General features: G+C 31.5%; 1 protein-coding gene across 1 annotated transcript; it reads right to left on the bottom strand.

Moving 5' to 3' along the window:
• Window positions 1-517: 517 nt before the first annotated feature.
• Window positions 518-22,484, bottom strand: LOC134696311 (sodium-dependent proline transporter-like). Its single transcript, XM_063558035.1, has 15 exons — window positions 22,253-22,484; window positions 16,427-16,544; window positions 15,332-15,463; window positions 13,133-13,354; window positions 10,958-11,102; window positions 10,112-10,250; window positions 9,696-9,830; window positions 8,148-8,251; window positions 7,583-7,707; window positions 6,353-6,465; window positions 5,618-5,749; window positions 4,857-4,956; window positions 4,112-4,212; window positions 3,284-3,436; window positions 518-2,385 (listed from the first exon to the last, which is right to left on the bottom strand). The coding sequence occupies exons 1-15, from the start codon at window positions 22,259-22,261 to the stop codon at window positions 2,104-2,106; spliced, it is 2,010 nt and encodes a 669-aa protein (XP_063414105.1). The 5' UTR covers window positions 22,262-22,484; the 3' UTR covers window positions 518-2,103.
• Window positions 22,485-25,085: the final 2,601 nt, after the last annotated feature.

Raw genomic sequence — 25,085 nt, 5'->3', positions numbered from 1 at the left:
GTTACTTGACCTCTGACACATACAGAATCTGGTAAATTAAATGATTACCGCGTAAACCTTTCGTATAAAAGTGACAGACGAACATTTGTACCAGGAGACGAATACAAAATCAATAGTCGATGACCAACAGACAAGACCGTAGCAAACAACAACGAACAGAAATATAAGTCTACACAACACAAAAACACTGAACAACACGAACAACATAAAACACCAAAAGAAACTCAACGGCTTTCATCAACCACAGAGACTTAATGTATGATAAATATGCCGGTCGATTTGGGATAGACACATCTTTAGATATTTATCAATTGTGCTGATCTCTGAATATCATGTTTTTGTGTTATTGTGTTGCCCTGTCATTTATAAATACCTCATATCGATGTTATTACTTATTTTTTTCTGATGATTCATACAATGATATTTGTGTTTGTGTTTTTCTCCCATGAAGAAAGATTCAGTTTGGCAGGCTCGTAATCGTAAAACATTTTTTAAGCAAAAAGAGAAACAATTGAAATTCTTTAAATTTTGATATTTATTTGCAACAAAAGAGTGCATATAATATTGCACCCATTAATTTTATAATTTTTTGGTAATATAATCATTTTCTATGGAACCAGATCTTGAATACAGTCTTTAATGTCATCGTCATCTATAAACATGAAATATTTATTAAAAATTAACAAATAAAACAAATTACTGGTACAGTACAGTGTGTTTGCTATAATAATTTACTACTAATATTGTCTTAAATACTTCCAGCTAGTGTTTAGAATATCCGTAAAATATTCTTTTAGCATCAAACAATGCACATTTTCCTTAAATGCATCTGTTGTAAAGTAAATATTCATTATAAAGACAATATTTGTGTGTAATAATGTTTTGAAATATCTTATTAAGATTTAATAGTTATCAAAGGTAACAGGATTACAATTTTAGTACGCCAGACGCGCGTTTCGTCTACATACGACTCATCAGTGACACTCATATCCAGTGACGCTCATATCATATTAAATATTGCAGTCATTGACTTGGCCAATGTTGTTTGACTAGAAAGTGCTTAGTACAACTTAGAACACTGTACAATTTACATCTTATAGACAGTTTATTGTACATGAAACATTTGGATACCAAAGGGGGATGAAACGCTTTTGAATGTGGAATATAGTAGGTGGAAATGTGATGAGTTTATGATATAGGGGTAAACAAAAAGGGATCTAGGGAAACGTAAGGAAAACATGTGGGAAATGGGAAAAAATAAACAAAATCAGGATTTAGTAAATAAACACCCTGGTAGCACCCCTCTTCAAATGGTTATCTGAAACCATTATCTAAAGGGGACGCAGCAAAAGACAAAAACATTATGAAATAATAATACATTGTAATACTAGGAATAAGAACACATATTTAAAAAAGAATGAGCAACCCTATAGAAAAATACAGACTAAATTTGAAGACACATAATGATTAAATTATTGTACCCGTGCTCTGTCATGGTCAGAACCCCGAAGGGACCAAGATCAAACAAAACTTCATAAAGTCTTGCATTGATTACACATATCGTTTCATTTATGACTTCGTAAAACTTCGGAATTCGTCGGCGAACTTCGGAAGTAGTACGTGATAGTATATTGGGTAGACTCAACTTCAGTTAGAGCTAATAAATAACAGTGGTATCTTCCCTTTATTCTCGCACTTGATATTAAAGCCTTCCAAAGATTTTCAAATTTGAAAAAAAAACTCTTTCTTATTAAAAATACCTATCTACAAAACATTTATAGGTTACCAATTTCTTGATTTTAAATGCTATTATTATTCATTAAGTGGTTAAAACTTTGTGAGTTAAATTTTTTGTTTTACAATCAATTTAATATCAGCGTGATTTGTCTTAATCTTGAAATTGTAGTCTGGCTTTTAACGTAGTTTTGAAAGTTTTAAGAACCTTTTAAAATAGATTATCCATTAAAATTATGACTTTTACAGAAATATTTATGTTAATTCATGTTTTGTTCGCTAAACATTGATTTATCATCAAATCTTTTATCAGTTGAAATGTACAGAGTATGCTTTTAGTTAAAATATCGTCTTTACATTAAAACAAAATCACAATTTATCATCTTCAGATTGCACGGTGTGTCCATTTTGTTCTGCCACTGGTTTTTCGTCCATTTCGTATCCTTTATTATACTGAGCGCTTTCTCGTCTTTTCTTCATTTGTTCTACAATATTTGGTTCGTTTTTGTCCATTTCAATGACTCCGTTTTTCTGTATATGTTCTTTTTTTGTTTCATAAACAACTTCCAAGTAATCTGCATATCGACCTGTTCTGTTTTCTGGTAGAGCTGGGCCCCAGTCTTTCTGTGGTCTGGAGGCATTTCGAAAACCCTAAAATAAGTGAAGAAACAATGCTTATTTTAAATATTTTTTCATTTATGTTGCATGTTCTAAATATTTGTTAATAACATATTGCACTACTGCTGTCAACCATTAGCTTAACTGGTGCCCTGCTTGTTTATACAAGAGGCCAAGGGCTGTGTTCCTTTTATAGAAGTCTATTACAATGATTGCAGCTCTAGTAAATTATACATCATCCCAAACGTCATCTTTTACGATATCTACCTATTTTTTGTTAATTTGTTCTCACCCTAAACAAGCATAACATTTTGCTACTAGACGTTGAGCAACCAACAATCAATCAATCAATCATATATCGACAATTGTTGAAGCTAAAACTCATGTGATTTACTAATTCAATATGTTCTCCTGTATTTATTTGTTGATATTGACACGTGAAAACTTTTTTTTTTTTCTTTTTTTTGTCAGTCATTTTATATCATGTTTTCATGTTTTCATTTTCAGCCATATTGCAGTAATTTCACATATGTCTACAACGTTTTATCTCTCTATATTCAGAACATAAGCTGAATAATAATGGACTGCCTGGAAAGCTGAAAATTCATTGTTTTCCAATCAGCAGCTTGTTAAATCAAAAGTATTCAACATTTTGGTAAGTCATCACAATAAAGTGAAAAGATAATTTTCCAACGTGCAGATGAGTAAACAAAAGATTACTTCCCTGCCCATGCTGTGCTGGCTACTAAAATGTTAGGTTATCCCTTTATTTGTAAGCTCAATTGTTTTAACAGAAGATGATTGAACACCGTAATCTCCTCTCGCGCTCGGCTGCTTATGCACGTTAACAATGCAAAACGAGTTAAACGGGAAACAAACTAATGAACATCTTACACAAGTTACAAATAAAAATAGTAATGTGTAGACTTACGCCATATCTAATGAGCTGAATAAGCATAGTTCCAAGCAGCAGAATAACTGGTATTGACACAAGTCCCCATCCAACACCTTGAACCCAGGTTGGAAAGACATAGTCTCCATATCCTGATGGTGAAAACTGTATACCAGATGCAATCAATATTAGCTGAAATAAAAACGAAAGATATGATAACATTTGGATAAATAAAATATTTTTACAATGATATATCAGAAAACAGGAACTGGTTGAAATTATTACTGGCTACATTTGGCTTTACTATTTTCGGTTTCAGTCCTTCCCATCTAGAAATGGAATCCTGGGGAACAACATTTATAAGATGTGTTTTGTATATATCAAATTTAAATGACGCTGTACAATGTATAAGCTGTATGTGTTTTTTATGTTTTTTTTATTTACCTCCATTTGGAACGCTGAAATCTAATTAATCGAAAGCCATAAATGTATAAATTCTTCAAAACATGATGAGCTGCAAGACCAAAAGGAGGAATGGAAGAATATATCTGAGGTCAATTTTGCATTAGGGAGATGGCAACTTATTATTTCTAATTTACCGAAAAAATTACCAAAAAGGTCAATTTTCCTAACAATAACAGACATGGAAATGAAAATAGGACATAGCAAGCCCTGTTAAAACATTGAATTAATCAAAAAGGGTAAGCAGTTTTTACTCCATTTGAAAAACCCGCCATTTTGATTATTATTACATTATATTTAAGTGACTGTTACATCGCATTACTGTCCTAAACGGTCTTAAAAAACGATTTATGTTTTAAAACACATATAGACACGAAACAAAACATAACAAAAACACCAACTTACCACAATTATAACAGGAGCAACAAACTTCCACATTGCAACCCAGTAATAGTTCACCTTAAAGCCAAGCATCATGTAAAGATCTTCTAAGAATCTATTATGACCTGAAAGTAAGAAAGTTCAGACCATGTGCATTTAACTGTAACGATTAAGTAAATTTGATTATGCAAGATTATGAAGTTTGTATTACATATTTAAAACTACAAATAAATACACAAGTTTTGAGAATAAGAAATGAAATTCTTCTTTCAATCTAAGAAAAGAAATTCTTTTAATCTTAAAAACTGTTTCATAATATGTGTCATGTTTAAAACAATGGTGTTAAAAATTGATTTTAGAGAGGTGCATGTATGTGTTGCTAAATCTGTAGTGTTTTTAAGTATCACAGGCGCATAGGGAAATGCGCCCTCTACCCTTTACCTTCTTTTTGTTGTTTTGGTAAACATTCTGTAAATGTTTCAATACTTGTCTAATATGTTAAGCAGTACGATATTACAATAACAATATCTTATGTAGGTTGCTCCTCTGTACCCTTCAAACCAGATAAAATAGAAAAAGAATCATTCCCCATGCGCCTGTGTAAAGTATTGGTGACTTTTCATTGCCGTTTCTGTATTTTTTATAAATGTTGTTGTCTATTTGTTTTTTTGGGGTTATGAGTATTTATACAACCATGTCTCGCGGTATCCATTCATTTTTTGTCCGATTCTCAGATGCCTTAACTGTAAAACAGACTATAAGAACTTACCGTATACCCACGTGATAGCAATTAATTCAATCATACACACAAACAACAAAGAGTAACTGCCGGAGTAGTCATCCATTAAAGTAAGAACCCAAATACCACCCTGTAAAGAATGTAATCGATTTGTAAAAATACACAATATTATAGGCGAAGAAATAGAAATAATTATCTTGGCCACAGATTATTTGGAAATATGGGAAAGTGTTGAACTGTGTTTTACTCAAATGTTATAATAAGCCCTTCCAATATACCTGTAACTGCTATACATGTTGTTAAATTACAACAGATCGTGGTTTGATGTTTAATGTCTTCGATAATTGTTATGTGTTTTGAACATACGTCAAATGATTCAGACAACTAGGGAATATTTGTTATTCATTACTTGTCAGACAAAACCTAAACATATCTAATATTAAGGTATTTGAAACAAAGATTTCTGTTACAGACTAGAAAACAATACATTTGGTACATGTATACTGATTATTGATCATTAAGAGATGCAGCGTTTATTTGTATAAATCAAAACTAATTGAGAAGAATCTGGGAATATATCTACATTTCGCAACAAGTTCGTAACAACCAAGTGAGAGAATAAAATGATGCCATGATAAAGATATTTATTTAAATGAATTTAAGAACAAAACTTAAATACATTTGTACTTACAATATACACATATCTCGAAATACATATCCACACTATACACACATAAGAACGAAAAACACATAAATTGTTTTTATAAATGTAAAACGAAACATATGCTTACATTTGTTACTAAAGGCAGGCCACACAAGAACAGTACAAGACAAACTGCAGCACAAAGTTTTGCTTTATGTTTTCTGAGTGTACTAGGGAATTCATCAGCTAAAGCACTTATGATGGCTTCCACCATTGCAAACTGAAAATGAATATTTACATTTATGTAATATCAATGACTTTTCGGTCTGACTTTTTTTCCATGTACATCTTTTTAGGAACACGAAATTTTTTTTTGAAAAGACCAACTTTTACTTTTTTCAACTTGGCATTTTTCTCCATATCTGTTTTGAATTCCTGGTTTTCACAGGAAATTGTCTTCACCTCAACTTTCCTGTTTCCCAAAGAAATAAATCTCCAACTCATTTGTTTACTGTATTCCACACGCATATATCTCAAACTAAAAGTTTCCTCTTTTTAACCGAAACGATTATAAACCTCTTTTTTTCCGAATTCAAATGGAGGTTTCTTAAAGCTTTTTTTGAATTTGATAATTGGGAACGGATATTTAAACACCTTTATATTTGGAATTATCTTTGAATGCCAATGAGACAAATTTTAGTCCAAAGACGTGGATTCGTAGGAACTATAGTTCATAAGCCATAATACCAAAACTGCTACATTTTAAAGTATTCTTTTTCCATTGCACATGCACCCATTTTTTATGTATAATTATACATGTGTAACATCTGCGTATATTATTATCAAAAATTAGATTATGAATATATATTATAATTGTGCTTACCTGACTTGACATTCCTAGTGAAAGCAACATAAAAAAGAACAAAAATGCCCAGATTGGTGGATAAGGCATTCTGGCAATACCCTCTGGATAGGCGATAAATACAAGCCCAGGACCTGTAAATATTAAACGGAAGTAGAGGTCAGTTATCGAGACACTTTAAAGCCGTTTTTATTTGTCTTTTTCGTACATATATATGAATGCTTCTAAGTGAATTTTTTTCGTTCTATGTTATTTTTCTTTGTTTTTTGTTTTTTGTTGATTATGTTTTCTGTGAGCTTTTGGGGTTTTTTTTACAAAGGGGGTGGGGGTTGACGCATTAAATAATACTAAATAAAAAGCTGTTCGTTCATATGATCGTGCTTAGCGGAATCATATGAGTAGTAACAGAATTCGCGATTGTCGTACTTCGAGACTCTGCAAATAAATTAAAAACTAACATTTAATGTTACAGTAGTGTTTATCAGTTTTCATTTTCATAGATACAAATCTATTAGAACCATATTTATTGAATGTTTCTTCAAGCAAAATGGAAAAAATAAAAACAAGCATATATTGAGACAAATCAGAAAATCAAACAGGTTGCATTTTTGCGCCTGTCCAAAGTCAGGAGCCTCTGGCCTTTGTTAGTCTTGTATGATTTTTAATTTTAGTTTCTTGTGTATAATTCGGAGTTTAATATGACGTCCATTATCACTGAACTAGTATAGATATTTGTTTAGGGGCCAGCTGAAGGACGCCTCCGGGTGCGGGAGTTTCTCGCTGCATTGAAAACCCATTGGTGGTCTTCGGTTGTTGTCTGTTCTATGGTCGGGTTGTTGTCTCTTTGACACATTCTCAATTTCCATTCTCAATTTTATTGAATTCTCGCAGAAGGTAAAATTATGTACAACGTGATCATCCTAGCGCAAACCTTGTCATGCACGGCGTTGAAACTCTTAATATCTTCCTTTTCTTTGTTATGCCTTACATGTAACGACAAAAGCTTTGTAATGCGACCAAAATTTGGTTCAATTGCCATTTCATGTTTAAGTCTTATGTTTCATCTTCTGTTATTCTCAATATAGGTTTCTAAAAGACGTAAAGAAATGATACTGGTATAATATTCAATAGTATAGAATAGTCCTTTATACGTTTGTGAAGTAGAATAAAACAAAAATCGCATCATTTTACTTATAATATGATAATTATTCAGACCATAATAATTAATTACAATCTAGACATTCTATTTACCTCCAGTTGCTACATCGCCAACTTCTTGGTTAGTCACGTGAGCCATGAATCCGAGCACAGCAAAAATCACAAAACCAGCAAATACACTGGTCGCACAATTGATGACGGCAACTAATATAGCGTCTCTAGAATAAATTCAAAGACGTATTTATTGTCCTTTAAATTAAGGAATTAAGAGTATGTCTATGAAAGTTAAACAAATTGAATTTCAAATCGACTGAAATTACATATTTGTAATACGTTGAATGCTCGCTGATTAGCAGGGAAAACGGCAAAAATGACGTTTCTGTTCGAAATCTAGTGAACAAAAAGATTTAATAAACTAAATAGGAGTGGTTATATTGCTCTCATTCTTAATAACAACATGAGTCCGTTGGTATTATGTTGTTAAAACGTATTTAACATGTTCCGAGAAATACTATTTGCTAGTTGCATGCTCTATAAATTCACAAAAATATGAGGTAATAAACAGTGCCTCCTTTAAAATCTGAACCTGAAAATTGAATAGTCTCTCGACGGTTATTTACTAAAGGGGGTCATTACAGAAATGAATTATAACATTTACCTGTAACAGTTGTTTTTAAATTGGTTATAACTTGCCATGGTGAGTAAACTTCCAAATGCTGGTCCAAGCGAATAAAAGATTTGTGATGCCGCATCTACCCATACCTAAAATTGAAATTGAGAATGGAAATGGGGAATGTGTCAAAGAGACAATAACCCGACCATAGAACAGACAACAACAGAAGGTCACCAACAGGTCGTCAATGCAGCGAGAAATTCCCGCACCTAAAAGCGTCATTAAGCTAGCCCCTAAACAAATATATACTAGTTTCGTGATAATAAACGCCATGCTAAACTCCAAATGTTACACAAGAAACTAAAAGTACATATAATATAAAACTAGCAAAGGCCAGAGGCTCCTGACTTGGGACAGACTCAAACATGCGGCTGGTTGAACATGTTTATGAGATCTCAACCCTCCCCCTATACCGCTAGCCAATGTAAGAAAAGTAAACGGCTGAATATGAATAGAATTCAGAATTAAAACGAGGAATGTGTCAATGAGCCAACAAACGAAACAAAGAGCATACGGCTATCAAAGGGTCGTAAGTGTGGTGAGAAAATCTCGCACCGGTAGACGAGCTTCAACTGGCTCAGAATCAATTGTGTAATTTTGTCCAGTGAAATGTATTTACTGACCAACCAAACCTCCATTAAAAGTCAGACAATAAGATAATATTTAATGTAAATTGTAAGAAAACAGAATATACTTGCAGATGCATATACATTTTTATATCCTTGCTTTGTTAAAAATGTTTATTAAAAAAAACACAGGCTAAATAAACTCATCATAGATACCAGGATTTAAATTAATATTTACGCCAGGTGGACGTTTTGTCTACAACAGCCTCATCAGTGACGCTCGAATCAAAAAATGTTAAAAAGGCCAAATAAAATACAAAGTTGAAGAGCATTCAGGATCAAAATTCCTAAACGTTTTGCCAAAAACAGCTAAGGTAACATATTCCTGAGTTAGAAAAGCCTTAGCATTTTAAAAATCAAAACTTTTGTTAACTGTTAATTTATAATTATAAATGATAACTCAAGTCAACACAGAAGTGCTGACTTTTGGGCTGGTGATACTCTCGGGGAATTAAAACTCCACCAGCAGTGACATCTACCCAGTAGTTGTAAAAATAACTCATCATAGATACCAGGGTTTAAATCTTATATTTACGCCAGACTGGAGTCTCTACTACAAAAGACTTATCAGTGACGCTTGAATCAACATTTGTTAAAACGGCCAAATAAAGTACAAAGTTGAAGAGCATTCAGGACCAAAAATTCCACATACAGCTAAAACAGCATTCTTTCTGCTGATTCCGACATCTAAATGTGAACGTAAACCAAATGTAAGAAAACCCCTTTCCGGTATATTTTCTCTTGTATCATTAAAGTGTTTGCATTATCCAACAAACGCGATACAGACTGCAAGAGTATGACATTGTGTTTTCGAAGTATTTCTCATACTGTTTATTATATGTTGTAAGTTTTGAACTTTCATAAATATGAGAATTGGACGGTTAAACTACATGTATTGAAATAATACCTGCGGTGTTGCCAGTTTCTCCCATTTTGGTATGACGTAGAATTTTATTCCTTCCATGTATCCTTCCAATGTAAGTCCTCTTATTAGCAAGATTACCAACACAACGTAAGGGAAAAGAGCCGTAAAATATATGATCTAAAATAAGTAAATAAAAAAGAAGGTAAAGCATAGCATACACAATCACTTTATAGAGAATTATTTTAAGAATTGTTGTTGCATCATTTGTTCGTGGTAAATTCAAAAACCTGTTTCGTAAACTTATAAACGACATCAATAGTCGTCTGCAATTTTCATCACGTGACAGGAAATGACGTAACAACAAATATCAAAACAATTCTAACGATTTGTTTAATGATGATTAATATAGTGTTCACCCGTCACCGTTTAGGGGAGGTTGATATATGGTCATACATTACCTTTCCGGATGATTTCACTCCATTCTTTAATGCAAAGAAGACAAATATCCATGCTAGAAGCAAGGTTAATGCCAACTTCAGACTGATGCCCCCTACGTCTCCAAAATCAGTGGCTTCGTGTAGTCTCAAAACATACCGACTGAAAGACAAATATCAAATTAGACTGAGAGTTCCAGTCGCCATGGCTGTCACGACAACGTCAAGTACTGAACGTTCTTAGAGAAATACTGAAATGAAAGCGTCATGAAAAAAGGGGGGAAAAACAAACACAAAATTCCGCTGAAATTGAAAACAAAAATATTGCAATAGAGAAATACAGATACTGCATGTGCCGTCTACGCACATGTATGATCATTATTTAGCAAAATTTGCCAGAAAAAACGCAATTATTACCTTAAAGCTACCGATTTGATACATAACTCTCCGCTTGATAATTTTGAATAAAACGTGTATAATGAAGTCACAGTGTTTGCATGATCTTCAGACTTCTGTGCTACGATTTGTGAACTTTTGTTTGTCTGTTATCGGCATCATGATGATATTGGTCCATTTTTTTACTTTGATTTACGCTTTGGTATTTAATTCTACACTATTTTCAAATATTTCTATATATTTTAATTGATTAAATAGGAAACGTGACTGTTTAAACGTTTCTAAAATCAAGATAGATACAAGTGCAGCAGAGTCTCTGACTGGCACAGGACTCGAAATATCTGTCACTCTGGATTTTGTAAAGTTCTCCGTAGTCGCATATTCATTTGTAAGATTTGTTCTTAATGATTATAACATATATGAAATTAAATAAAATTAATTTAAGACGAAAAAGCCTCTTTTATTGGCATTTACCTGAAATATTCGTCACTGGGCAGTTTGTAACGTCCGACATAGCTGCATGTTGATAGATTTGTCTGTGTGAAGTTGTAGGACAGGTCAGTAAAATTCATGCCACCCATGTTTAAAATGTTATCCACACATGTAGTATTCATACGACCTACAAAAATATAAAAGCGTTCTATGAAGTTTGATGAGATATGTATATACGATTTGTAAGTGTAATTTCGACTCTTGTCATCCTGATGCGAATTTGAGTACCGCTGACAAACCAAGTATTGGTCTTCATTAGAAACCATGTCCGAAAGCGCTGATGATATTTGCATTCCTATAGAAGAGAGTTAGAACCACTTTTCTTTGTATTTTTTATACACAGAATCAAAATCTATAAGATTGTATACCAATAGCCTGTTATTACTTGGAATGTCAATTAAATTACCGAAGCCTGGTGATGCACTCCAACTACCGCAATTAATAAAATTAATAAAAGCTGCCGCCACGAAATAGCATAATAGTGCTGACAAACAATAATCTTTAAAAACACTATGGAATTATATCAAATGTATTCTTTTTATGTAGCTTATACCTAAGAATTTGCATTGAAGGACGTATACAACCAAGGTTAATATATCTGTATACGAAAAACACAACTTGTAATTGTACAAACACTGACAGTAATCTATATTGTTGAATAATAGCTTTCATCAAAGAAGGTTCATCTGGCGAACGATTTTGGACACTTTTTAAACACGTAAGTGTCTATTTCAGTTGATTCAATTAGTTTATGTGAAAGATTTTAATGGATTTACTCATTAAAAACGCTCCGATTCTAGCTTAAATATAAAAAATCTATCAAATATGCCATTTTTTTTAACTTTTCAGATGGTTTTTGTCAAATATGAAAGTGGTCGCATCCGTGTTCATCCTAAACCTTTATACATGTCATGTATTATCATCAAATACAACTTGCATTTCAATATTATAAATGAACACAAATGCGGCCACTTTCATTTCAGACGGAAACCGTCTAACTAAAATGCTAAAATGGTGACGATTTCAGTAATTTAGCATGACTTAATGATGCTATTACCCGATATATGTGCATTGTATTGTCAAAAACATCCCATATTTATGTAGAAGAAGCATTCGTCTTTCCAATAATTAACTAAAAGTTTACATTTTAACATTTTGTAAATTTTGCAAAAAAAGGTCTTACTGGACCTACTCCTTTGTTGGTAGATGTATGCATACTAAACAATTTCCAAAATCCGTAAAAATTAAGGTTATATAAATGAGCGTTTTCAAATTTAAATTTGATTATCTGGGTTAACTAAACTTACTTCAGCAAAAAATATTGTAAAAACCTTAAAGTTAAGGTACATTTAGATCATCGGTATATGTTTCCCGAGATACAAGTTTCTAATGAAGATTTTACTATGCTCTTTTCAAAAATATAATAAAAAGGTTGGGTCAGCGTGCTATTTTTTAAGCTAGGAGTCGTCGGAAATTGCCTAAGTTTGCTTAGAATGATAATGAAAAAACACATTTTTGTGCATAAAATCTATGACATAGAATTTTAAAATAAATTGTGAGAAGATAAGTTTTATAATATGTTTTAAGAAATTAAAAATTAAAAATGATGTCACCGAACTTGTTTTCTTGCTACAAAGAAAATTAAAAACAATTTCCTATCAGTCCAGTATATTTTATTTACTAAAAGAGTTATCTCCACTTAAATGGCTTAGTTGAATAAAAATGATTCTAAGACATAACTGTTTACTAGTTTTTCTTTAAATATTTTTGGAAAATGCAATAAATCAGCAAGTTTTCTTTATATAAATATATATAAACAGTCTAACCAATAAAATTGCAAATCAGTGTACACATTTGCAGATTTGGGCAAATAACTAGACTGAGTGTGTACTGCAATAGTACAATCCAAGATGGCGGTATACCAAGAATCTACCTTAAAACAAAATGAAGATAACCTGTGCTGTGTGTCCAGCTGATTAAACCTTACGTGTTTTGAGCGACCAAAGGCACACTCACTACAAATGTATTATTTTAAGAGAAAAACAATTATTCTTGATTTTTTTATATTGATGATCTTTTGACTCTTGAGTAAAAAGTACCATTAAAAGAAAACGTGGTTCGTAGATACAATTTTCATTAATAACACAATAACTTTACCTAAAGTTATGTTAAGTTTCTGTGTTTCATTCATATCTTCTGTAATTCTGATAGATTCTGTGATGCAGAATTGCGTGTTCCATGGATTATTGCAAGTAGCCCAGGGAACATCGCCATCAAAACTGACAAACGTCACAAGCATGTAGAATAAGGAGTAGGCTATTATCACATTGTAATAGATGCTCACAAGTACAGATAACGCAATGGAGGCAAAACCAACTCCTATAAAATATAAAAAATAATATGGAAACCTGTTAGTATCATAAAAAAAAAAATGAGACACCTTTGTGTGTCACAACAATAATATGGAAACCTGTATGTATCATAATAATAATTGTGACACCTTGAGGGTCACACCAATAATATGGAAACCTGTATGTATCTTTAAAATATACGAGAAACCTTTATGTGTACATGTCATACAGTTACTAATAATTACATTAGATGTAAGTTTCATTATAATACGCTATTCTGATTGGCTAACATGTTATTCCGTAAACAATTGCATCAGACAATAACATTTATCATGCATGATGACACGAGGTCCCACAAAAAAGTGCACAGGTGAATTAAATAAAAATGGATAAAAATCGTGTTTTCACGATTTTAGCTAAAAAAAATGTAATTATAAGTATTGAATACTTCTTTTTGAAACTTTATAGGGTTGTAAAAGCGTTGACCGTGCGTACATTTTTAGAATGAAGCGCACACAAAATGTACTTCGGTCAACGCTTTTACCACCCAATAAATTTACAAAAAGAAGCATTCAATTCTTAAATAATATGGTATAATTTACGTTTTGACAAAATAATGTGGAAATCTTACTGTTTCATGATTTTAAAGATGAAACCTTTATGTATCATAGAATTAATGTGAAATCCATTATGCATGATTCGAAGTTTTGTTAATATAGACGAATTTCTGTTTGTGATTTTTCCCTATCGCATTATGCGCGCATAAAACTGGTTTAATCATATAGAGTAAAGCGCACATACACGTAAAACTGGTCTTATTGTGTGCTTATGCAACTGGTTTTATCCAATCGCGTGTTCGGCTTGTACCGAGTCAAGCTACGTGGACCATGTGGTATTACGTTTTTTTAGTTTTGCGTCTATCTTGTTGGTTGTTGTTTTGTTATACGAGTGTACTGTCCATTATTTTTGGCATTTCGTGTTAACCGCTTATGTATAATAATGTTATTTCTGTTAACTGTTTATGCATATTTTGGTAATTCCTGTTAACATTTTTTGTATATTTTTAATTAGTTATTCCTGTTAACCGTTTACGTATATTTGTGTAATTCTTGTTATCCGTTAATGTGTACTTTGGTAATTATGTTAACCATTTATGTATATTTTGGTAACTCTTCTTAGCCGTTTATGTATATTTTGGTAATTTCTGTTAACCGTTTTTGTATATTTTGGTAATTCTTTTTAACATTTTTTGCATATTTTTAATTAGTTATTCCTGTTAAGGGCATACGACACAGTTTTGATCCTGTATTTACAGTTTGAAGAAAATTTCCATATAGGCAATGTTTTGCCTGATTAAATCAAATATGTTATAAAAAATATACCTTCATGTGCTACTTTTTGAGTTAAATGAGGTCGAAATTTTGTATATTTGCTCAAAATTCAGATTTGTGGCCGTATTTTTTTCTTTCGAAAATAAGACATAACTTTTTGTTTTGTTTTAAAAGATAAACACAAATTGTTTTTTGTTTAATAATTTGTAATTTCTGTATTTTATAAGTATCCTAAAAATTTATTCATTTTTTATTCAGAAATAACTCATATTTATCAAATGGTCGTAACCCTTTATGTATATTTTGGTATTTCCTGTAAACCATTTTTGTATATTTTGGTAATTCTTGTTGACCGTGTATGCATATTTGTGTAATTCTTGTTATCCGTTAATGTATATTTTGGTTTTTCCTGTTTACCATTTATATATATTTTAATAATTATTCCTGTTAACCGTTCTTGTATATTTTGGTAATTCCTGTTAACCGTTTATGAATGTTTTGTACAATTCTTGTCATCCGTTTATCTTTATTTGTGTAATTCATATTTACTGTTTATGTATATTTGGGTAATTCCTTTTTACCGTTTATGTTTATTTTGTTAATTCCCGTTAACCGTTTATGTATATTTTATGAATTCCTGTTAACCGTTTATACGTGTATACAATGTTGTGTACCTTTGAATATGGGGCTAGCTCTCCATATCGTAAATGGTCCTAATGATGCAAACTGTCCAAACGCAAGTTCGAGGAAGAAACATGGTAAACCAACTAATGCCAACATAAGAATATATGGAATAAGAAATGCACCTAAAAGAAGCAAAAGGAAAAAAAAACAATATCAATATGCATGGAAATGACATTAGATATAGGAAGATGTGGTGTGAGTGCCAATGAGACAACTCTCCATCCATTCGTTCATTTTGTGATAAACACTTGTTAAGTCAAACCCCGTTTATCGAAAGCCGGATAACATGTTGCTCGCAATCGCGGATGAGTCAAATGGTAATCGTGTTAAAAAAAAAAAAATCAGGTCTGACAGATTTTAAAGGCAAAAAAAAAAATATTCGCAATTACAATGTACAATGAATTGTTTTACATTGTCTTATCGGGGGTGACTATGCGGTATGGGTTTTGCTCATTGTTAAAGGCCGTACGTTGACCTATAGTTGTAAATGTCTGTGTCATTTTGGTCTGTTGTGGACAGTTGTCTCATTGGCAATCATACCACATCTTCTTTTTTTTTATATATATATATTCAAGAAAAACATGTTTTTGATTAAATGTTAAAAACAACATTTGCAACTTGAAATAGATTTTAATAATTGTTTTTAAGCCCATCACAGATATTTGAAAACTATCAAATTTTCTAAACCATGTGCACTAGTTTTGCATTAAATATTTTTGTAATAGATTTAACAGGGTATTGTTTTTCTATTTCAATATTATGATAGTTTACGATAAATTCCAGTTATGACTTGAAAATTTATCGTTGTATATGTAGTATTATAGTACATAATCATAATTAGGTACTGTGGATTAATTTATTTTCGTGGGTATTAATTTTCGTGGATTCATGAAAACTGCATTTTCGTGGATATTTGATAAAGTGGTTTTGCCCATAACTGTATACACAGCCTATTGAAAATATATTGTTCGTTGAACATTTGAATTCGTAGTTCACCTTTAACTACGAAACCCACGAAAATTGGTATACAACAAATAATAATGAATCCACAGTACTAATTTGTACTTGAAAAACGTAAAAATTACCTCCTCCATTCCTGTAACATTTGTAAGGAAATCTCCACACATTTCCCAAGCCCACAGCATATCCCACACAGGACAGAAAGAACTCTACCTTGTTACTCCATGCCTGTCTTTCTACTTCCTGAAATATACATTATGTACATAAGACATGCTTCCTAAAAATAAAGTTAAAACCTTATAAAGAAATCTCCACATATTCCCCAAGCCCACAGCATATCCCACACAGGACAGGAAGAACTCTACCTTGTTACTCCATGCCTGTTTTCTACTTCCTGAAATATACATGAGACATATTTCCTATAAAATAAACTTAAAACCTTATACTATTAGCATGCATTCTTTATATTTTTTTTAACATTTTTGTGCTTTTTTCTTTTTTATTTCCCATTTAGCTCTATACTTTATTTTGAGATCATTATTATCGGTTATTTAAAACCCATCTAGACCCCCATGCTTGTTTCGGGTATTTCGTGAAATTAAAATCGATATGAGATATCTCAGTAGCCTGGCATCGTGGCCTATCACACTTCGGCTACTGTAAGCGTTTACAAGTGTTGCAGTCAGTGAGCCAGGTACCGTGCTGGCTAATATCTCTATAGAAACAAATACACTTTTTTAAAGGAACGAATAACTACATGTACATGTACAACACACATTGTCATTTTTTTTTAGAACTTTTAATGCGATTTTTATATGCAGTGTAATGTGACTTTGGATTAAGGATTAAAACTGATTTTCGTACACATTGATATATGTCGTTACATAATCGTCCCTTGTACATGTAGTACGTTTATATTTTTTTCCCGTTTTTAAATCAACTTTGCAAAGTAGGTGAAAGTAAATAGATAGTTCATGTGAACCTTTAAAGTTAGATAAGTGCATTTTCATACAATTACGTAATACGAACTTCTCTTTTTGTTTTTACTAGTACAATGTTTTGTATTAAAATTCAACTTATAAATTTTGACAGTTAAATGGGTGATAGTTTTAACACTTTAAGTACAGAATCGATGTTATTGAACTTGTATCCGTAGAAAGGTTATCATAGCCTGATAAAATTCCAAACGGGTATTTAAAAAGCTTAAAACAGGTCATAGCTGCAGTCAAGGCAAGTCGTTATTAGTTAATAAATTATACCAAAAACATGTCGGACAGGGTCAAAAATAAGATATAATTTAACCTGATTTAAACTTTCAGGTACAAAGGGTGACACCAAAATTTTCCAAATAAAGTCTGCATGTATTTATACTATCTATAAGCCATGCATAGTCAAGACCATACATATTAATGCTAAATAAGACCAAAAACATGTCGGACAGGGGCAAAACTAAAATCCATGTGCTCAATTAACCTGATTTAAACTTGCAGGTACATAGGGTGACACCAAAATTTTCCAAATAAAGTCTGCATGTATTTATACTATCTATGAGCCATGCATAGTCAAAACATAACATATTAATGATAAATTAGACCAAAAACATGTCGGACAGGGGCAAAACTAAAATCGATGTGCTCCATTAACCTGATTTAAACTTTCAGGTACATGTAGGTTGACACCAAAATTTTCTAAATAAAGTCTGCATGTATTTATACTATCTATGAGCCATGCATAGTCAAGACATAACATATTAATGCTAAATTAGACCAAAAACATGTCGGACAGGGGCAAAACTAAAATCTATGTGCTCAATTAACCTGATTTAAACTTTCAGGTCTGAAGGATGACACCAAAATTTTCCAAATAAGGTCTGCATATACACAATCTACGAGCCAGTCACAGTCAAGACATAACATATTTAGATACTAAATTAGACCCAAAACATGTCGGACAGGGGGAAAAATAAGATCGAAAAATGTGTGCTAAATTAACCTGATTTAAACTTTCAGGTACATCCAGATAAAGTCTTCATATAAACTATCTCTACGAGCCACTCATGTCCACGACCGAAAAATCTGTTAAAATTAAACTGTATTTCAAAATAAATGACCTGTTGACTTAAGATAGTGTGTTTGTCAAAACATTTACGATAAGTTCGCATCAACAGAATTATTGACATCAAATGTCTTTTGAAGTATTATAATTGATTAATTAAATGCGACTTCATTTTTATTTCAATACAAAAAATATGTTTTAAGTTTTCTCTTTTTCTTTTCTGTAACCTTTTTTATTAAGTGTGCTGTTTTTTAAAAGTTTTTTTGCCCTCATTCTTATTTTGATTTTTGAATTATATAATATTTACAAACCAATTTGATACATTTTGTACTTATCGAGACTCTATGTATTAATGTATGGAATATAACGTGCTTGCCGTTCAGTGGCAATTATTTCGGGCATATATATATATATTGGAAATGAGGCTCGGTTCTTATATATCCGGTCATTGCACGAAGTTTAGATTCTAGGTACTGAAGTTGTTTATAGATTTTTTTTCTTTATATGCCTTTTTGTTGTTTTTTTGTAGTTGACATATTTGTGGTTTTTATATTGATTAAGGTGATAACAGTGTTGACTACTGCACTCCTAATTTTCACATTTATACATATAATGTATAATTTGTTTTCTTTACACATTGTTGTTAAAACAATGAAATTTGTTTGCGACTGTCATACGAGTTTAACTTAGTGGTTTAGCTAGCGAAAAAAAAACAGGTTTATCCAACATTTTCACCTTTAGAGAATGCCTGTTCAAATGAGAAATATGTCAGTTGCTATCCATTCATTTAATTTGTTTGAGCTTTTGACGTTGCCATTTGATTTAGAACTTTCCGTTTTGATTTTTTTTCTGAGTTCGATATTTTTGTTATTTTACTTTTTGAAAAGGGGCAGACACTTTGCCTTGCAAAAGGTCACCTCTGATTGTGTTCAATTGTTTTTTTTTAACCCATTGAAATCGAGTCACTTTTTCTATGTGAGGAATGTCTCAAAGTTAGCAATGCATGCGTGTATTATAATATTATCTGTAAATCAAAATCGCAACCAACGAAATGGGATTTTCGGACAAATTTATAAATCTATTTTCATTACTGTGCCTGTTCTTGTTTGAGCTTTAAAAGCATCATGGTCGTGTATATGTATGTTTTCCAATGCATTTTATGATTTAATTACGCTTCAAACATATTTGACAAAATTATCATAAAAGTACTATACTTCATTTTTTTTACATAAATAAGACCGTTAGTTGTCTCGTTTGAATTGTTTTACATTGTCTTATCGGGGCCTTTTATAGCTGACTATGCGTTATGGGCTTTGCTCATTGTTGAAGGCCGTACGGTGACCTATAATTGTTAATGTTTGTGTCATTTTGGTCTTTTGTAGATAGTTGTCTCATTGGCAATCATACCACATCTTCTTTTTTATATACTCGTTTAAAAAAACAAAGTAATGAAAAAAAAATGGAATACAAATATGAATCATTAAGGATCTGATACAGTTACAAAAAATGTATCAAACCAGTGTGAACATTTAAGTTAATAATGAATACCTAATAATCAAAGTAAACGTCAAACAAACCAAACAAATATTTAACGAATAAATATAGATAAATAAGTAAACAAACAAACAAACAAAATATGTTAAGATTAATTTGATATTCTGAAGATCAAAATATTTCGGTTGCTACAGAAAGGTACCCTGTACTGGCATAGACTTTATACTAATATATTTTTGAAAATCTATAGGGACATTTTGTAAAGAAAATAAGTAGTATATGTTATAGATATTTCATATCTTTTGGACAGTTTTGTGGTGTTTCGTAAATTATACCATAGCTTTTGTTGAAACCCCCGGCAAAAACCTCACGAGACGAAGTCGAGTGAGGTTGCCGAGGGGTTTTAACAAAAACTATGGTATAATTTACGAAACACCACAAAACTTTCCAAAAAATATGAAATATCTGTTTTAACCTATTGTATCTTTCGCTGTTAAAAATTGTGTATTTCATATATTTTTGTTTGTTAACATCGAAATGGTTTATTAAGAATCTGTAAAATAACCCTTTTCGGACCTTACACTTAAGGCTCCGCCTACTTTTTAAAACTAGCGCGAGCTTCAGAAACAGCGGGTATTCAGTTTGAAAAGACTTTTCGACAGCGATGGATGCATCTTTACAGTGGTGACGAAAAAACTGTTGAAGATGTTCTGGATAAGGACACAAGAACTTTCTAGTACAGATTTCTGAGATTTTGGAAGATTGCTGCACTCCCAAACTTACGTACAATTGAACTGCAAAAGGTAGGTTTTTTTATAATTTTATTATTTGTTTTCAAAATGTTCGAAATGTTTTAATTTTTTATATTAATGATTTTGAGGAAATTAATTTTACAAGAATCTGTCTGAGAGTTTGTATGAATTATTCCACTTTTAACTTTAAACCAGAAGTTCATGAGGGAGGGTGGAGAAGTCCTGATCCCGCAATCCCGGCCTTTAAAACACGAAATCCCGAAATGCCGGGCTTAAAAAACACGAAATCCCGAGGTCCCGAAATTCGAAAAAAAAAAGAATTCCCGGACACCGGGGTTAAAAACACCCGATCCCGGAGTCCCGATAAAGGTCCTATCCACCCTTGGCCATGTCGTACAGTAATTAAATGGGATTTCAAAATATTCTCGATTAAATTCATTGACATGCGACGATATAATTAAAAAAAAATAGAAATCGTTTATTTAGAGCTGGAATCAGTATATCTTAAATCTGTTTAGGGTAAACAAACACTATCTAATTTTAACGGTCAAACATAGAGAATAGCCTCATGAAAAGTATAGATGTCAGCAATGTTTTATTAACCGGGTGTGGATCAAAAACTTTTAAAGTGGGGGTGGGGTAAAGCATGCCAACATTTGAAAATATTATTAAATAGGTTATTTGTTTACCATATTTAAAGTTCTTTAAAAGCCCCCCCCCCCCCCCAAGTCACTTAAAAACTAATCCGCCTAGCCAAACAAACGGTAAGTTGTGATTCATGTAAATGTAGCTGTACAGTGGAGCCTATAGAAAGTTTACCATTTAATATAAACCGAAAATCAACATATTTTAAAAAAAAAATGTTTGTTCTAAGAGCCAATCTTGGTTCATTTAAAATATAGGACAACAGAGTTGGTGTATGTGGGTTCGATTCCCACCCTAAGCAATCATTTATTTCAGCTGGTGCAAAGCGGGCAGTTTAGCTTAGTGGCCCCACACTAACTTTGTTGTTTCTATAAAATAAATTCGGGCGGACGCGGCCAGGTCTTGACATTTTTTTCTTTTGAATTCCTTATACAACAAAACCATGGTATAATTGTGAAAATTATACCATGGATAGCTATGGTATAATTTTCGGTTATTGGGATTTATACTCGGGTTGCACTTCCATAGGTTACATTGTACAGCTATAGGTTAAATATTGTTTAGCTTTATTTTTGTTTCGTCAATATTAAAAGACAATTTTAACATTATCATTATTATATGGGTTATCAGTGATTTTGGCGCTTAGTATTGTAGTCTTATCTTTTTATTTTGCAAGTCCTTTATAAAGTTAAGAAATCAATGATTGAATTTGTGAATGGCATTAGTTCTATCGTAAAATTTCTTTTCATTCATTCGATTCAAACGTGACAAAATATAATTTATCAGTTTCTCGCGTTATCATAAATACTATTTCTAATTGAATAAACAAAATTTTATATAAATAATATTAATCATATTGGTACTGTCTTAAAGTAAAAGGAAAATAACAAATCATTTATAGAATATATTATCTTTTCTTCACTTATTAATAAAGATACTATACTATTTGAAAATTATAATTTAGAGGTTAATATGAAAAAAATAAAAAATGCCCGGATGTCTTACCTTTCCCATGGTTCCAGAGTGAAAAGAAAAGATTCCGAACTTTATCTTTCGGGACACATAGATTTTTGTTTAATGATTAGTTGCCCTTACACAGCGTCATGGAAAAGTTTTATCTATCTTACGTCCTTGAAGGGGAGCCTCTTGGCTTTTCTTATACACGAATTATTAATCTTAAATCTTGAGGATCCGGGTGGCAAATTTTCTTTGGAGTGATTGAAATATGTCTCATTAGTTAAAGAGTTCGTAAATACCTGAAACCTGGAAATGAGTTTCAATCTGGTTGTTGACGCTAGATAAGTTTTCGTTGTTTATTTAACTTATATAAGCCTTCAAATGTTGGATCCGTAAATATGCTGAACTTAATAAGGTAAAAGTGTGGCGAGGTTAAAAAATGAACACAGACATATAAATCAATAAGAATAAATAAATGATATACTAAAACAAAAAAAGATTTCAAAGAGCATTACTATTTTACACTATTTGCTTTTTTAAGAAAAAAGGGAATGCCTTGTAAACGCGTGTTGCATGAAGAAAAAGGGAATGCCTTTAAAACGCGTGTTGCATGAATTAACTCAGACAAAAAGTTGTTGACTAGAATTTCCTTAATCTCTGACCGAAATTTATAAACAGGTCGATTATTTGTTCTCGTACAAGTACATGTATTGCAGAAACATGTTTTCGTCTATCTTACATGCTATCACTAATGTTTAGGTCGCGGAGATTATTACACAATATATTACTGAATATAAAAACACATGCACTTACTTGAGAAAGATAACTGTTCGTGTGAACAAATTAAAAGATTATACTAAACATCGTTATCAGATTGATATCTATTGTGTAACATTAAGAAAATACTTCTAAAATGAAGATAGACACGAAAATGTGTTAGTATGACAGTGACCAGCTCGTACTAATCTATATTGCCATGTTTACTGGACTAATACACCGAAACCAAATTGGAAATTTGTCATATTAAAGACAGTTATTCCTCGCCGTTCACACGGACATTTAATTCGAATTGAATTCGAATCGAATGCGAATCAAATTCGCTTATCGCGTTCACACACTCTTCTTTTTTTTTTTTAATTCGAATTGATTTGAATTAACAAATTCGAATTAGTCGATTCGCATTAGAAATTCTTTTTTGTTAATACGAATTAAAAGTGAACCACGTTTGGACAGAAAAGCGATTTTGACGCGCATTTCAATTCGAATAAGAATTGAGTTAGAACGTATTTAACGTTTTGAATGCGAATTAAACTAATTCGAATTAGTTAATGCGAATCGAATTCGAATTACGTGTGAACTCAGCATTAAGTTATAACACCATTATGAACGCGTGTACATGATTTCAAGTTAAACCGACCATATTAACATAATTGTAAATCTTAACCAAAACTTAATTTTAACATAATGCGGAACGGACAGGCAGACAGACCAGAACACACAATGCCCATAATTATAATATTAAGCATGGACGTATAAAAATGAATGGTCATGCAGTCATCCATTAGTGTAACAATTCTCACTTGCGTTTATAATAACTGTTTAATCTGTTGAAAGTCTGTGTTTCAAATTTCAAAATTGACATTTTGATTAAACAACAAACACCAATAAAAAAATATATATAATGACTATCTATCCCTCATCAACTGTACCAAGGAGGTCAAGGTTTAGAAACCAGATTGTTTGTGTATATCAGTCAGGGGCATTACTTAAACAAGTAACAATTAAAATTACCTATACCGGTAATGTTGAAAACGAGGCTAATTTAAATATAACTTATAAAAGTTATTTTTCTGAATATTATTTTTAAAGGTGTCCAAGAATACAGATTTTACTAGCTTTAAATAATTTTCACAGTTATCTGGTTATTTTTCCCTTGATATATAAAAACTAATTCTTCTGAAACACTAATTAACTTTCCGACGCACTTATCTTTCATACCGACGCTTCTGGATCAAAGATTGGTCTCTTGGGACTATTAAATTATCATTTTCCTCTAAAATCTTGAAGGTAGACTGATATAAATAGATAGATACTTGTGAATTAATTAAGACCTGAAGTTATTTATAATTTGTAACCTAAATCAATTAAATATTTGCCTTAGATAAGTGTTATTGCTATTTTTTTCAAAAATGTTTAAAATAACTTATTCAGGTAATATTTTTGTCATTATTTTCAAAGTAACCCTTTATCTCTTTACTCCTCTCAAATCTGATAAATTCTTTATTTTATGATATAAAATGTTGTTTAAAATCATGAAAACTACATTTAGTGTTAGTTTCTATTGAAAATTAAAATAACTCTATTAAGTAATTTTATTATTTTTAAAATAAAAAAATACTTATATAAGTAATTAAAAAAAAATAACTTGTTTAAGTAACGCCCCTGACTGTATATTAACAAAAAGAAACTGTTCTAAACGAGCAATTTATAACAGTGGACAATCGTTATGTCTTTATATTTGAAAAAATACAGAAATGTTGCCATCCCCTTCATATAACAACCCCACGGACCATAAAAAATGACTACAATATGTGTACAAATGAAATCACAATCAAGCCTCTAGAGATTCTAAATGCATGACACATTAAGTTAACCTTTAAAAAAACGCAACTAAGGAGCTTAGAATTTAAAAAAAATAAACAGTGAAAATGAGACTAAGGACATATAGAATAATTCGATAATACACATTACATCAAAGAAACAACAAATTTACTGTGAGACACTTAACAGTTCAGACATTATTGCAAGATTTAGTGGACATTTATACATAAATTGAAAGCGCTTAAAATAATTATAATATTCTTTGCTTTCGTTTTCCTAA

The sequence above is a fragment of the Mytilus trossulus genome, chromosome 14, assembly GCF_036588685.1.
Source record: "Mytilus trossulus isolate FHL-02 chromosome 14, PNRI_Mtr1.1.1.hap1, whole genome shotgun sequence".
Taxonomy (NCBI): Eukaryota; Metazoa; Mollusca; class Bivalvia; order Mytilida; family Mytilidae; genus Mytilus; species Mytilus trossulus.
The sequence above is the reverse complement of the archived record's forward strand: the minus strand, read 5'-3'. Positions and strand labels throughout refer to the sequence as shown.

Bases quoted from the DNA above. Each gene is read 5' to 3' on its own strand.
- LOC134696311 (XM_063558035.1), bottom strand. The intron at 8,252-9,695 runs GTATTATTTCAA...TTTCAATTTTAG, and splicing joins AGAAACTGGCAACACCGCAG to GTATGGGTAGATGCGGCATC. The intron at 5,750-6,352 runs GTAAGCACAATT...ATTCATTTTCAG, and splicing joins CACTAGGAATGTCAAGTCAG to TTTGCAATGGTGGAAGCCAT.